The sequence below is a fragment of the Cryptomeria japonica genome, chromosome 3 (genome assembly GCF_030272615.1).
Source record: "Cryptomeria japonica chromosome 3, Sugi_1.0, whole genome shotgun sequence".
Taxonomy (NCBI): Eukaryota; Viridiplantae; Streptophyta; class Pinopsida; order Cupressales; family Cupressaceae; genus Cryptomeria; species Cryptomeria japonica.
In genome coordinates, this window is record NC_081407.1 from 63830876 (window position 1) to 63846897 (window position 16022).

At 37.8% G+C, this 16022-nt stretch overlaps 1 protein-coding gene across 5 annotated transcripts in view; it reads right to left on the reverse strand.

Annotated features, from left to right (window-relative positions):
• The window catches only part of LOC131032641 (uncharacterized), a 240030-nt gene that overhangs the window by 115761 nt on the left and 108247 nt on the right, over window positions 1-16022 (reverse strand). For all 5 annotated transcript variants that reach the window (XM_057963688.2, XM_057963696.2, XM_057963679.2 and 2 more), the window contains one exon: window positions 12735-12824. In XM_057963688.2, the coding sequence (XP_057819671.2) occupies window positions 12735-12824 (90 nt within the window). The remainder of the gene's footprint in view (window positions 1-12734; window positions 12825-16022) is intronic.

A 16022-nucleotide genomic window follows, 5' to 3' on the forward strand; every position in this document is an offset into this window, starting at 1 on the left:
CAAAGAGGTGTTTAGGCTCCATGGTCTCCCCAAGACCATAGTGAGTGACAGAGACAACAGATTCATGAGTTCTTTCTGGCAAGAACTTTTCAGGCTCACAGGCACGGAGTTGACACCCAGCACTAGTTACCACCCCCAGAAAGATGGGCAGACCGAGATAGTTAATAAGTGGGTGGAGGGGTATTTGCACAACTATGTGTCAGGACAACAGAAGGCATGGGTGCGTTGGTTATACTTGGGCGAGTATTATTATAAGATTACTCACCACATGTCTATTGGTATGACTCCTTTCAGAGGCCTCTATGGTTACGATGCACTATCTTTTGTGGATATGACTGTAGGAGACAGCAGGGCTCCTTTGGCATAGGATTGGTTACAGGAGAACCAGGATATCATGAGATCTCTCAGAGAGAATTTGCAGCATTCACAAAATCAGCAGAAAATCTACGCTGATCGACATAGGATTGAGAGGACATTTGAGGTGGATGACATGGTTTTCCTACGTTTGCAGCCTTACCGGCAAAGCACCCTTAAAAGGGGTGGGGCTGAGAAGCTCAAGCCTCGGGTTTACGGACCATACAGGGTACTCAGGCGTGATGGGAAAGTTGCCTATGAGATCGAGTTACCACCTGACAGTCGGATTCATAATGTGTTCCATGTGTCCTGCCTAAAAAAGGCACTGGGACAACATATTGTAGCATCCCCTGATCTACCTCCCTTGGATGAGGAAGGAAAGTTGACTTTGGTCCCTGAGGAGATCATGGAGGTGAGGGAACATCGGCTGAGGAACCGGGTGATCCGGGAGTATTTGGTCCACTAGCAGGGTCTTCCTATTGAGGACGCCACATGGGAGGGAGAGGCCATTTTGCAGCACCCAGCATTACAGTTGCTTGCGGACAAGCATCTTCGAGAATGGAGGACTATCATGTCCCCTCTTTAGTTTGTTTAGTAGAGACATGTGAGTTAGCCTATTATGGGGTCTTGTAGGCTGGCAATGGTGGATAGAGACTCATGCAGGGTATTCAGTATCCGGAGTTGGCATTTCAGACAGTTTGAGGGCCATTGGGAGCAGTTCCTTGATTTTAGGGATATTCCTTATTTTTTAGGAGGTTGTGGCAGTTCCCATATTGGAGGTTCCACAGGACCATGTCATGGTTTCAGTTTCAGGGAGTTTGGGTGTGTTTCCTAGTTTCTAGGAGCATCCCTAGATTTTAGGGATGGGACTGCCAGTTAGCTCAGCTTTTCCAGCATCGATCACAGATAGGTGACAAAGTTATATTCATGATTGTTTGGTCATTTTGGGCTATTTTTGGATATCTGGAGATATTTTAATATATTTAAATATTTCCTAAGTTAGCATTAAATAAATTAAAATAAGGCTATATATTTAGTCATTTCAGAGTAATAAGGGGTTTTTGGCTTCATCTGGGTTGATATGCCTACGTGTTATAGCTCGTTGGAAAGGTCTTGAACTTTGCTACATGATTCTCACCTTTCGGAATCTTTTTTGATGCCTGAAGCTATTTATTTGCAATTTAGTGTTATTTTCCTATAGTTGATGCCATAATTAGAAAATAACACTGTTTTCATAATGCGCCAACTTTACTCCCTTTTAGGGTTTGGCTTGGAAAGGAAAGGAGATATAAGGAGATGAAGACCAAATTGTTCATTATCTTTTTACACAATCAAACTTATTTTTGCGAATTAGCTCTGAGTGGGCAATTCTTCATCTGGGACGCAAACCCCAAGATCTGGACTGGCTGGGACGTAGCCCTCAGCAGTTATTGGCATTGGATTCTTCAAGCAGAGTGCATTGTTGACAGAGATTGAGTACGCCATTCTTCATTGTGGATTCAGGTTGCAGAGTAAGGGTTTCAGCATGGCAGATTGATTCTTCAGCTTGGGCGTGATCCTTGCAGCCTTAGGGCCGCCATTTGCAGCAGGTACATCCCACGTGGAATGTAAGGAATGCATGTATTCAGCCTTAGAGGTATTCTTGATTCATGATCACTATTCACCTTTCAGTTTGGCATCATTGTTGGATGTAAGTTCCTTGGATCTGCATTGGAATTATTATTTGGTTTTACAAATCAGAAATCTGTCTAGTACAGCTTGTAGCAATTCTGAATTATGGCTGTATCTTCTTATTTATTTTCAGTCTCCTTTCATGTTTACTGTTCATTATTCATTACTTGTTTGAAAACGATCAAAATACACAAAAAGAAACAAACCTTCTGCAACTTCTGTCTATTCTCTAAAACAAATCAAAGACATCACAGGAAGATATAGTTCATTAATTTAAAAACTACAGCAGATCAGCAAGGGGATCCATCAGGGATCTTTCAGTCACTGATTTCCTTTGCCTAAGGAAGGAATTGTCTTAGCGTAAGGAAGTAATCCTCATCCTTGTCGCTGATTTCCTTAGCCTAAGGAAGGATTTCCATGCTTGATCACTCATTTCCTTAGCGTCCTAAGGAAGGATTGTCAATGCTTAATTTCTCATTTCCTTAGCCTAAGGAAGTAATTCCAATGCCTATCTTAGCTTAAGGAAGGATTTCCTTTGCTTTGATTGCCCATTCCCTTAGCTCAAGGATGGATTTTGAATGTTTGTTTTGGCAATCAAAGTAAAAGAATGAAATGTCAAATTGCTGATTTCGCCCTTCATTGGAAGTAACCATTAATTGAGCTTCTTGAAATCCCTTGCCTTAGCTGAATTTTCACTTCATTTCAAAGAGAGAGACTTGACTAATCAACTCTTGACATCCTAAGACACTACACCTCTTACAAATGGAAGGCTAATAGCTAAAAGACTCCACAACTAACCTAGAAAACAATAAAAAGTGGGGGTCCCCATTTGCATTAGGGCAATGTGTGAAAATATCACAACAAATTGTATGTGTCAAAGAAACGGGAATCGCCATGAATCGCCTAAACTCGGCGAGCCCGAGTCTGAGTCATGCTTGCCGAGTCTCTGGGACTTGAACTCGGACTCGTCCGAGTCTGGCGAGCAAACTCGCCAAACTCGGCGAGTCCCGAGCCCCAAACTCGGCTACTGCCTGGGTCAAGTAAAATGACAAAAAAATATATTTTAAAAAGTTTTTTAAAATGAATGGTCTGGTCTTTGTTCACTACAACCTCCGCCTCAGAATGAGAAAAATTAGGGTTACAACATGTCAGCTGATAGAAAAATAACACCCGACGCCTTTATTAAATAATAAGTTTTTTTGGCCTGGCTGCCCCTTGACCCCACCTTGGGGGCACTGCCCCCAAACCCCCGTCGAAAAATATGGGGGGAAATTGCATCGATAGAAGTAGGGAAAATTTAACCTCCGAGTCTGACACTGATTGGATCGACCATGTAGATATAGAGGCTAAGACTGTAGCCATAGCAGAGGAGGAGCGGAGAGCATGAGCACAGACAGGAGATTCAGAGGCAGATAGTGACACGGATGTTCCTGATGTTGGTGAGCATGGCATGGTGTCACGAGGAGCAGCTATGGCTATCAAATCATCCAGGACCTCCCTTAGACGCCTTCACAGGGGGCCGAGGCCGGTGGGTGCTGTCGTGCAAGCTCCTCTGAGCCATAGGCTTGTAATTGTATTTACCTTTGGTATTTGTATGAAACATTTGATGATGATCATATGATGACATGGATTTTTTATTCCATGAGTTTTGTAATATTGTATACATTTGACAATATTTATATATCTATATTTGTTATTTGCTTCAGCTACAATTTTCTTTTATGCTTATGTGATTGATGTATACTTGTGTATGTAATCAAATGAGCCGAGTTGGATGATGTTATTGTGTCTTTAAGGTGTATTCAATAAAGGGTGCCTTAAAACAAGTTTTAAATCTTTAAAAATCTCTAAATTTCTTGAGTTTTTCACTTTCCCGAGTCTGGAGCCGAGTCTGACGCCGAGTCCAGAGCCTGAGTCCGATTCGGCCTTGCCGAGTCCGAGCCGAGTCCGAGTCCCGTTTCTTTGATTTGTGTAAGCTTATGTCTATAAAAGTGAGCACATGTTTAGAGGTTTAAGGCAAGCTACTTGGAATTTTGGTTTGGCAAGCACAATTTATAGAGTATGCAACCTAGTGTGTCATTGCCTATAGGAATCATGAATGTTGGAATTCAAAGGGAGAGGGTTCTATTTTTCTCAAGGGAAAGAAATGGAACTACTAGTGTTGCAGAGTTGTTTAATATACAATCATGAGAGTTGGTCTTCTAATGCTCAGTTTTTTATGCTCGTACAATACCATTTCATGTGGCACATTCTCCTTATTTCGAACAGCTATTCAAAGATATGATAGCTACTAGTCCCTAATTTGTCCCATTTGGAGAACATAAGCCATGCACCACCCTCCTTAATAGAAATTATCTAAGTTACCGGTTCCGGTTCGGATTCGGGTAGGGATTTGCGGATTCGGCCAAAAAAAAAAAAAAATTGGGTATGGGTACGGGTTCGTCCGTACATATATATATATTTTTATTTTTTTTTACATATATATGTTCAAACTTCAAACATCAAAATTATATATGTTCATAGTGCAAACATACAAATATGAAACATACAATGTAACTTTCCCATACAATGATACATAAATGATAATAGATAAATCATAAATCATAAATCCATAATTGCCAATGCCAATAAATATTCTGATATTGATATATCGTAAATCATAAATATAATATCATATTCATAATTTGCAAAAAAGATAATATTCAAGTTTCAAGTTTCAAAATGTTAAAATAAGATTAAAAAATTTGTTTTTTAATTGTTTTTCTTTGTTTTCTAACCCATGGGCCCTGTTTTTGGGAACCCACGAGCTTGGGTTCACCCGGGTCCTCCCTGGTTCGACCTAGGTCCCACCCGGGTCCTGCCCAGGCAGTTGGGTTCCCTGTGGGTCCTAGGACCCACAGGGAACCCAGCCGCCTGGGCAGGACCCGGGTGGGACCCAGGTTGAACCAGGCTCGGACCAGGACCGGGCATGAACCAGGACCAGGACCCGGCCATTTTTGGCAAGAACCGGTAACTGAGGAAAATATTCTAAGATGAGTGTGTTGATGGAACAAACGAGGCAAACTTGGATAAAGGATGGCTGCTCCATCATCCTAGATGGGTGGACTGATATCAAACATCAGCCCCTATGAATATCATTCTCACATTCTTGGCTAGCTCTGATTTCCTAGAGCTATTGATTGTTTAGGGAAGAGGAAAGGATGCAAATTTCAAATTTCACATTTCAAATTTTGAAGAATAACGTAGAAGAGATTGGAGTTTCTAATGTTATACAAATAGTGACCAATTGAACCTATGTGTGTAAATTAGTGGGCTTGATGGTGGAGGGTGCTTACAAACACATTTTCTGGACTCCTTATTGTGTTCATTCATTGAGAAACACATTGAAGGAAATTAGGAAGATAGAATGAGCGAAGGTGGTAGCAGTAGTGTTAGAGGCTAGAGATATACAAACGTTCATTTGCAATCATCACCCTTCACTTGCTTTATTCAAAAAATTTTGGAGGAAGGAAATCCTCAAGCCTATAAATACTAGATATGCCAATTACTTCGTCAATCATTTACAAGAATTATACCCTAGAAATGGAATGTATACTTGGACAAATAGGCATAGTGGATTTATACTTATAGGGATAGTGGAAATATTAGACAAATTCTTTCTAGCTGGTAAATGGGAAGAGATTCCATGCTCTTTTGAATCTTCCATTCTCCCTATTTTAGGTTCGGATCATTTTCCCTTTCTCTACATATTATACCAAATAATGTGCCAAAGGGTGTCCATGTTGAAGATAGAAACATCAAAGAAAAAATGAAGTCTTGGTAGAAGGAGACCCTAATGGGGAGAGGAACACTACTTTTGCAGTTTTTTAAGAAATTACAGTTCGTAAAGATGTAGGTCAAAGAATGGAATGGGATGCATTTCAATATCATATTTGAAGAAAAAAGCAGAATTAAAGATGAATTAGCAGATTTACATGAAAGAATAATAAAGGAAGGTTTGGGGGAAACAAATTTCGAAAAGGAGAAATCTCTAACTAAGGAATACATGGAAATTATGGCAAGGGAAGAATTTTTTTGTATGCAGAAATCAAGGAAATGCTGGCTTAAGGAAGGGAGGAGGATCTGAACACTTTTCCAGCATGTTTCTTTCAAGCGTTTTGGGAGATTGTTTGGGAAGATTTAGTGAAGCCTGTGGAAGAGTCGAGGAGAAAAACTAGTATTTTGAAGAAAATTAACAACACCTTTTTAGCACTTATTCTAAAGAACAAAGTAGAGAATTTTGATGATTTTTGACCAATTTCTCTTTGTAATACGATTTACAAAATTATTTCTAAGCTTATGGCAAATAGGTTGAAAACCTTGTTTCTAAATATAATATTAGAGGAGCAGAGTGGATTTGTCTTGAACCATTCAATAGTTGAAGTGATTATTGTAGCTCATGAGGCAATTCACACCATTAGAAAGGCAAAAGTGGATAGAATGATTATTGAATTGGATATTCGAAAAGTCTATGATCAAGTGGATAGAGAGTTTTTTTGGGGATGTGTTGGGGAAATTTGGATTCTAGAGAGATTGGTGGACTGGGTGAAGAATTGTATTGCAAGTCCAAGGTTTTCAATCGTAGTAAATGGAAGCCCACAAGGTTTCTTCTAGACTATAAAAGGAATAAGGTAGGCAGAACCTTTGTCCCCCTTAATTTTTTATAATTATGGCCAAAGATTTTGTAATATCCCTTGTTATATGACTGTAAATGCACAAGGCATATTATAGTGGTATCAGAGCTATACTCTTGCCATCCTATGATCAATCAATTGTCTGACAAGAGATATCAGGCATTATAACAAGGAACAAAGAAGACAGCAGTATCAAAATCCACAAATGCTTGACGTGCATACTTTTTCAGAAGCTTAAAGGGAAAGAGATTCTGGCAAAACAGTTGAAAACATGTCAGAAGGAGAAAGACTTACTGCAGATGAGAAAGATGCTAGAATGGAGAGGAAGTTTGATGTTATGATTGAAATGATGTCTCGTCTCCTAGCAAACATGGATCAGCAAACAAACAATAAGCATCAACACCACATAGCTGAACATAGTGGGAATAATGCGAATAATGGAAACCTTGAAGAAGAAAGAACTATACACCGAGCTGCATATAATAGAGGATCAGCCTCTAGACCTCTCTTCCCTACTTTTACATCGAGAGAAGAACAACCACATGCTGCTGCAGCTGTTTCTTTTGGGGATGAAGCACGACAAGCCTACTTGGAATATAATACTTTACCGCCTGATTTGAGAGAGCAATGGACCTTTGATCAATTCATGAATCAAAGGAATGGGAGAAATGGCAGAAGGAATGATCATTATGCTCCACCAAGGACAAATTATCAGCAAGCTCTTGGTAAGATTATGATGCCATATTTTGATGAGAGTAATAAGTGTACAGCTAGGGCATGGATGCAAAAAATGGATAACTATTTGTCATTCAGACCAATGCCTGAGGAGGACGCCATAAGGTTTGCTACACTACATTTAGAAGGGGCTGCTCATGAGTGGTGGTACCACAGTTTGATTACTCTTGGTCACAATCTCATTACCACATATGATGAATTTACTAATAGATTGATTGAAAGATTTGATGTTAAGGACCCTGAAGTAAGCTTTCGTGAGTTGGCACAATTGAAGCAACATGGAACTCTTGAAGGATATGTTGCTGATTTACAGCAATTATCAGTTATGGTTCCTAATATTAGTGAAAGGAGATTGGTGGTACTATTCATTCAAGGATTGATGGAACCATCGAAAGGCTGGTTGAAGGCCTTTGATCCACCATCACTACAAAAGGCAATGAAAAAGGTACGGAGCATGGAGCTTGCAGTAGGGTCTCTTCCTATTGTGACAACAAGAAATTTCCCAAAAAGGAAGACAAGACAAAGGGAAAGCATCTTTTCCACTAGATCGTGAGACACTTAATGATTTAAGGAAAAAGAAATTGTGTTTTTATTGCAAAGGACCTTATGATGCAAGACCTAAGGGGAAATCTAATCGAGCAATGTGGGCTCTTTATGAAGATTCAGAATCTGATCAGCAGACAGAAAATGATGATTCTGAGTCAGAAAAATCTGAGCATGATGTGGAAACAGAGACGGAAGTGAAGATTAAGGAGGCACGTCTCCCTAGCATTCAACGTGAAGGTTCTTTTCGGATGCGTGGGGTCCTTGCTAGTCAAAAAATCATCACTCTACTTGATACAGGTGCAACACATAATTTTATTGATGCTAGACTTGTTGAGAGACGTGGCATACGCACTGAGGACTTTGAAGGGATTCGAGTAAAGGTAGTTGATGGTTACACTCTCAAGTGTGACAAAATGATTTCAAATCAGCCTATGTGCTTGAATAACTTTGAATTCAAGGCTGATATTTATGTGGTTAACATGGGTGACACAGATATGGTTTTGGGAATGACTTGGCTTCATGACATAGGAAAGTTTACTCTCAATGTTCGTGAGATGGATTTCGGATGGATGGAAAAACACGTGCTGAAAGCACCCAGAGATACTAGCTGCAGGACTATATCTTTCAGAAGGATGGAGCATCTCATGCGTCATGATATGGTGGAGTGAGCAGCAGTGTGCAGGAGGAGCAGCAATTGAAAACTATAATTGGCGATGCAACAAGAACTCCAAACCTGCACCGCGAACACCACAAATGTGATATCCCCACCGCATCAGATGATGTAAGCCTTTTAACATAAATAAATACAAAATCAACTATTAAATGAAATACACTATTGAGGAAGTAACACTAATAAATCATTATGAAAGAATTAATTAATTATATTTATATTCAATTAAATTAACTTAATTAATATGTTCAAATATATTGATATCTAATAATTAATAGTCAACGTAATCATTAGGAAAGAATTAATTAATTATATTTACTCAATTAATTTAATATATTTAATATGTTTGAGTATATTGATAGTCAACGTAATTATTAAAATATAAATAGGAATCTTTTTAAAGTAATATGAAGGAACCCCCCCCCCCCGCGGGAAGAGGTGGGACGGGAAGACGCAGCCCAGGCTGCGACTACCGTCACACCCCTCTTCGAAAGGGAAGTGGTGCGACAATAGCCGCAGCTTAGGCTGGCGGCCGTCACATCCCTTCCCAAGGGAGGGTGCCCGTCACATCTCTTCTAATATTCTTTGATGATATACTTATTTACAACAAGACATGGGAAGAGCATCTCCTGCACGTCGAAGAGGTATTAAATATTCTTGAGTCAGAATCATTGTATGCTAAAGCCTCCAAGTGTGAATTCAGGATGAAAGAAATCATCTACCTAGGACACAAAATTAGTGAGGCCGGAGTAAGTGTGGATGAAGAAAAGATCAAAGCCATCAAGGAATGGCCCACCCCTAGAACCTTAACCCAATTAAGGGGATTTGTAGGGCTATGCAGCTACTATAGACGTTTTGTAAAAGGATTCTCCAAGATTGCAGCACCCCTCACTGACCTAACTAAGAAAGGGGCTTTCGCATGGAATGACCAGGCCCAACAGGCCTTTGAACAACTTAAGATAACCATGAGCTCTTGTCCAGTATTAGCTATTCCTGATTTCTCTATTCCTTTTGAACTGCAATGTGATGCATCAGGAGAAGGAATTGGGGTCGTACTCATGCAAAGGAAACACCCCATAGCTTTTGAGAACCGTAAACTCACCGATGCAGAAAGACACTATTCTGTCTATGACAAAGAAATGCTAGCCATAATGCACACCCTGGCCAAATTTCGCCAATACCTGGTCTGTGGTAGGTTTGGTGTGAAAACTGATCATAACAGTCTACGCTTCTTCTTGAGCCAAAAAGATCTCAATGATAGGCAACAAAAATGGGTGAGCAAAATACAAGCCAACAACTTTGATATAGAATATGTGAAAGGGGTGAACAACGGGGCAGCAGATGCACTATCCCGGAGAGCTCATCTCAATACCATTACCCGTATCTCAAAAGACTGGAAGGAAGAAATCCTTAACGAATATGACCAAGAGAAGCCTCAATGCCATCACATACAGAGGAGGAACATTAGGGGAAGCCTCAATGGCATCACATACAAGGGAAAATCAGCATCAACAGAAGCCTCAAAGTCATCACAAGTTCAACTATTAAGACTTTCCAAATAACCCAATTGCTCTTATATGTCATTGTCATATGGTAGGTTATCACAATCATCGAGGGGCACAAGATTGTCCATAATAGGATCATCTAAGAATGGAAAGAGATGCAAGTCTCCAAAGATCTCCCAAATTCTTGTCCCGAAAGTGTGTAGGGGGTGTCAAAATCAACATTGCTACGAATCAATCCAAAAACATGACCATTCATGTTCCCTCATGCCATCTTCCAATTAGGTGTATCTGGCTCAAGGACAAGCCCATAGAGATGTGGCCAGATACGAAGCCACCTAAAATGTCTTGCCAAACATTATAATTCCTTTTGTTCAAGGTGATTACAAAAAGATGAATTAAAAATTCTGTGATTCAACAATGATAGACTCTTCATATGCAAATTATAGATCAAAACATGTGAAATTGGAATACTTATAGCATAAAAAATGGTCGCATATTTTACAAAATATCAAAGTACAAATAAATAAAAAGTGACTTCAAACTGAAATAAAAAGTATCAAGGGCAAAATCAAGAAAACCTAGATATATGATTTTAAAGCACAGAATTAATTTTCCAATGCCTATTTGTTTGTGAAAATTCAATTATATATGCCCAAGTTATGTCTTCCAAAAAAAGTCCTTTAGGCAAGAAAAAAAGCTACTAGCACTATTGGAGTGGCCACAAGGCAGCATTACCAACTCTAAGCAATGGTTGCTGGATATGGTGGTGCTCAGGCCAAGCAATGGTGTGGCTACAAGGTGTAGTCCCTCGACGTGGGGGTGATAGAGGGCATCGACCCCCCCACTTGCTGATATGACCATGGGTCTAAGCCTTAACTACAACGAGTAGATTGATGATGTCACCCTACAATCAACTTTTCGTACCTCCATTGTCACAATATTGGAATGATGCAATGATGGAAAAAGACTATTCCTTGGTACAATCTAGATAGAAATGGCATACAAAATCATACGGTAACAGTACAAAATCATACAAAATACCATCTATATTTTTTGCAACTCCACAAAAAACTCAAAAAATTCAGCACCAAACCCTATCACTTCATAGATTTTTGGGTCTTCTAATCTCAATGGTGAGTTTTGTTTGGCGCCAACATGTACCATTTGAAATTTGAAATCTTTTGGCTGAAACTCTCCAAAAACTAAGAGCATAACAAATTTAGAGCTCTAATGCCATGCAAGAGTTGTTGATTAACCCAACAATAGCCCAAAGATCACTTTCAATGAAGATGACGTTTTAAACAAGAGAAAAGCATTGGAAATGCTATGAAGCCAAAAAATTCAGTAGACGCAAAAGTAAAACTAATACAATATACAATGAAGTAACTCGTGTTATAAAAACAAGGATGAAACCCTAAGGCATACTAAGATCATGACAAGTGTCTTAATCCTATGATATGAGACACTAAAGTTAAATGACCTAAGTAAGCTTAGGTATACAACTGTGTATAAAACCTAATATGATATTAGTTAGGTAATGTACCATATTCACACCAAAAAAAAGTTGCTATATTAAGTGAGTTTAAAACCAAAAAGCGGTTTCTACTAATAAATCCAGAATGAAGGAAAAATAGATGAAAAGGAAAAGGAAAAAAAAATGCCTTATCCTCTAATGTTTTCCTAGTGTAAAGATAAAAACATCCCTACATTAATTATCTGGGCAATGAATTAATTATTTTAACGATTTACTCAATTTGGAAAGTGGCAATACATTGATTACTTTAATAAATTTGGAAATTAGTTTAGATAAAGAAGAGTCTAGATGGAACTGGAACACAAACGAAATGAATATGGACTTTGAATTCAGAGAGGGGAGACTGTTTGACTGTAACATGGAACTGATGTTCATCTTTTCACAGAGCCATATACAGTTGCTGATATTATTATTCAACAATGTACAATGAATATCCAACATAACATTTGAGTTTGACTAATTGACATTGAAGTAGTATTTTAAATTTTTATGGTGTTTTTGTTTATTATATAATGCTATGTAGCATTCCGAACTTAAGTCCTGCTTTTTGGCTGCAACTATGTCAGTATTTAGGATTTTTATATGTTTTGAACTTGAACAGATGAACCCTAAACAAACCAGTCAAAATTTGTTTTGCCAAATCCATGTAGCCAACACCTGTATGTGAACACCCAAGTCAGCTACTTAGTATTCTTATGTTTTTTATTTAGTTATTATTTGTACAAAAGAACTTATGCTGTACAGAATCTCAGGTACAAAAAACATCGGCAAATCATTGTATCTGAATTTCATTCCTGTACCTGAACCATTAACTTAGGCTAAAAAAAATGCTGGTCACTAAATTATTAAAAAGTGACTGAGTTTTCTCTTTCAGTCCTCATTAGCAAAACCTAAGCAAAATTCTCTGTAAGCCAGTCTCAATTTTTAGGACACGTTAATTAACATCCCTTAATTCAGGAGGCTAATATTGAAAATAACAAAAATGCAATCAGAAAGAGGTGATAGAAGGTAGAAATTGAACTGGAGAAAAAAGATTGCATAAATACATTTACAGTATGTCCTTGATTTGCTCGTATATACAGTTGACCATTTTCTTCCAGCAGGCTTAACCGTTGTTTATTATCATTCTTTACAGCCTGCACATTTAAAGAAATGCTAATAAGAGTAAACTTCCAAAGAGAAAAGACATTTATTCTTAGGCACAAAAGTAGGACATAATATTTATAAAAGCATACTCTATCGAAACAAAACTGTGATATGAATCTTTTACAGAAAACAATCACTTTATATTCTTGTAGCTTGAATACCCTTAAGTAAATATTAATTTAATGAGTAACTTGTCAATTTATTTGACAAGGTAACATGCAGCATTTGCTAAGTAACTTCATATCTTCTTTCTTGATGTGTTCATAGTTATCCATGCCTCAGTAACATCTAGCATGTGCTGCCTCACTGAAGATATAAATTGTGCATTTTAATCATGTCGTCTATTACTTCTCTTCCAAATTTTATTGTAAACTTAAAAATGAAGTTAGTTTTCTGTATAAATGCATATGGTATACCATACTTGATTTGTATAGCTCAGGTCTTTGTAAGCCTAATAGAGGGAATCACCCATCAAGGTAGAATCGCCTCATTCACTGACCGCTGTTGTAACCTCCAAATGAAATCTTGAATGATACAATTGCAACGATTAGAAGAATCGTCATTGATATTACAAGTGAATCCAATGACAATAATCAAGAGGCAGAAGATGAACTGAGTGGAGATTGAGAAGTTAACTTAGTAGAGATTGGGAGATGGACCAGGTAGAGGACTACTCCCACCCCACTACTTCAATTAAGGTGTCCAGGAAGGGATCCTTTGGTTGAGGGCACAAGCGTAAAAATTTGCATATAGGAGGGCAATTTTGGCTACAAAATTTGGATGACCCCAGAACTATTTCTTGTTTCTTTTCAAATCATTAAGTTTTAAGGATTTCTATCCATGATTTTCAATTTATCCCATATGTTCCATTCTCAGCTTAATGTTGTCAAATGACTCAAACCTAGTGGTTTAAAAAATGCATAACAATTTTGGTGACAAAAGTAAATCCTACTATGCAAGTCCATGCTCATTCAACCTTGAACAATCAAAAACCTTGTCAAATTCCTTCAATACAAACTCTCAAGAGATTATTGCAGATCACTCAAATATAAAATCCAAACACTTTTTGAGTTCCCTTATCTAGACAACTATGCTGAAATGGTAATTGAATAATTAAATCAATGAAGTTGAAAGAATACATATAGGCAATTACAGTTGATGTTTCTAAAAGACACAATTGTGAACAAATGAGTAAAATAGAAACAAACTAAACATTACCTAATGACCATCAATACTACAATAATTGCGTTAATACCCTCCCTTAATTGTCATCCTATCCACTACACCAAGTTGCCTCTAAATTTTACAAACTTTTCCGGGCTTAAAGACTTGGTGAGAATGTTTGTAGTCTAGTCCACAATTGGAACATACTGCAAAACCACAGTTCCATCTTCAGAAAGTTGTCGGATGAAGTGACAATGAAGCTCTACATGTTTGGTTTACTTGTGGAATACTGGATTCTTGGCAAGTTTCAATACCCCTTGATTGTCACAAAACAAGGGTGAAGGCCTTGCTTGAGGCATTTTCATGTCAACAAGCATCCTCCGTAGCCATATTGCCTCACATGCTACTTTAACAGTTCCCCGATACCCTGCTTATGTTGAGGAAAGAGCTACCGCCTGCTACTTCTTATTGGTCCATGTGACTGAACCATTACCAAGACTAAAGACATACTCGGAAGTAGAATTGCTGTCATCAATAGAACCTGCCCAAACCAAGTCCATAAAACCATTCAGCCAAGAATCTTTGCTTCTTTTGTACAGAATGCCAAAGTCAAGTGTCCCTTTCACATATCTCAGTACACGTTTTTCTGCAACCCAATGTTCTGCTTTAGGGGTTGCCTATAATGTCCCATTCCAAATTTGCCCTAGGATTGCCCACAAGCTGTTGTGAGGATATAGAGTGTTGAGAAGGGAAGATCTGAAAATAATATCAGATTGTTGTTTTAAGTCTAACCTGAGGATTAATTCCTTTGATGTATTTGTTGTTGGATGTCTAAAGGTTTGATCTGTATTTCCTTTATCAGAATTAGTTCTTCTTCAATCTGCTAAATGTCTTCTTGGGTGTGATTATGTTTGTGTGTTTTCTTGATGTTCGATGATTATAATCTGTGTGATATTCAATGATATACTCAGAATTAGATATGCACAAATGACTCTGATGTCTGTCCTTATTGCCTTATTTCCTTATTTAATATTGAATGCTTAATATATTCATATTCCAGTCAGGCCTGAGTCTATTTATGGATTTAATGTTTATTCTTCTTATTTTCCATTTTATTCCTAAATCCCCATCCTTATTCCTCTTTTCACTCCATATCCTTTTATACTATCCTATTTTCTTAAGTCAAATCTCTTGGAAAAGAGAAATCCATTTAGGTTTCTCTTCTCCCTCTTATATCTCATGTTACAAGGAGTCACAACTACTCATTTCATGTCTTTTGACCATTCATTAAGTTAATTAAATTTTAATTATATTTCATTATGTTCTTTAATATTTTTTTATTTTTTTTATTTTTTTATTCTTTTACATTTTAATTTTATTATTATTACTTACTATTAAATTCTATTTCAAAGTGGGGACATTACATTTCGCCCCACCCAAGATTGCTTGTCCTCAAGTAATGATCATGGAGTGTTCAAAATGACTTCCAATATCAAATGGCTTTGGAAACACACAAGGAATAAACATGCTGGAAATACAAGAGGCATGAACCAAACACGGAGCATACACATGGATATATGGAAACATGGAGCATACACGCAAATACAAATATTTTTAGATTCCTTCTTACTGACTAGAATAATTCATTGATTTATGTTTACCCTCCAAGATGGCAGGATCAAAGCTCTGATACCATTTGTAATACCCCTTTCCAAATTTGCCCTAGGATATGACCACAAGCGGTTGTGAGGATATAGAGTGCTGAGAAGGGCAAATCTGAAAATAATATCAAACTGTTGTTTTAAGTCTGATCTGAAGATTAATTGTATTTGCAGTTGGATGGCTAAACGTTAATCTAGATTTCCTTTCATTATCAGAATTAGTTCTTATGTTTGTGTGTTTTCTTGATGTTCGATCATTATAATTTGTGTGATATTCGATGATATACTCAGAATTAGATATGCACAAATGACTCTGATATCTGCCCTTATTGCCTTATTTCCTTATTTAATATTGCATGCTTA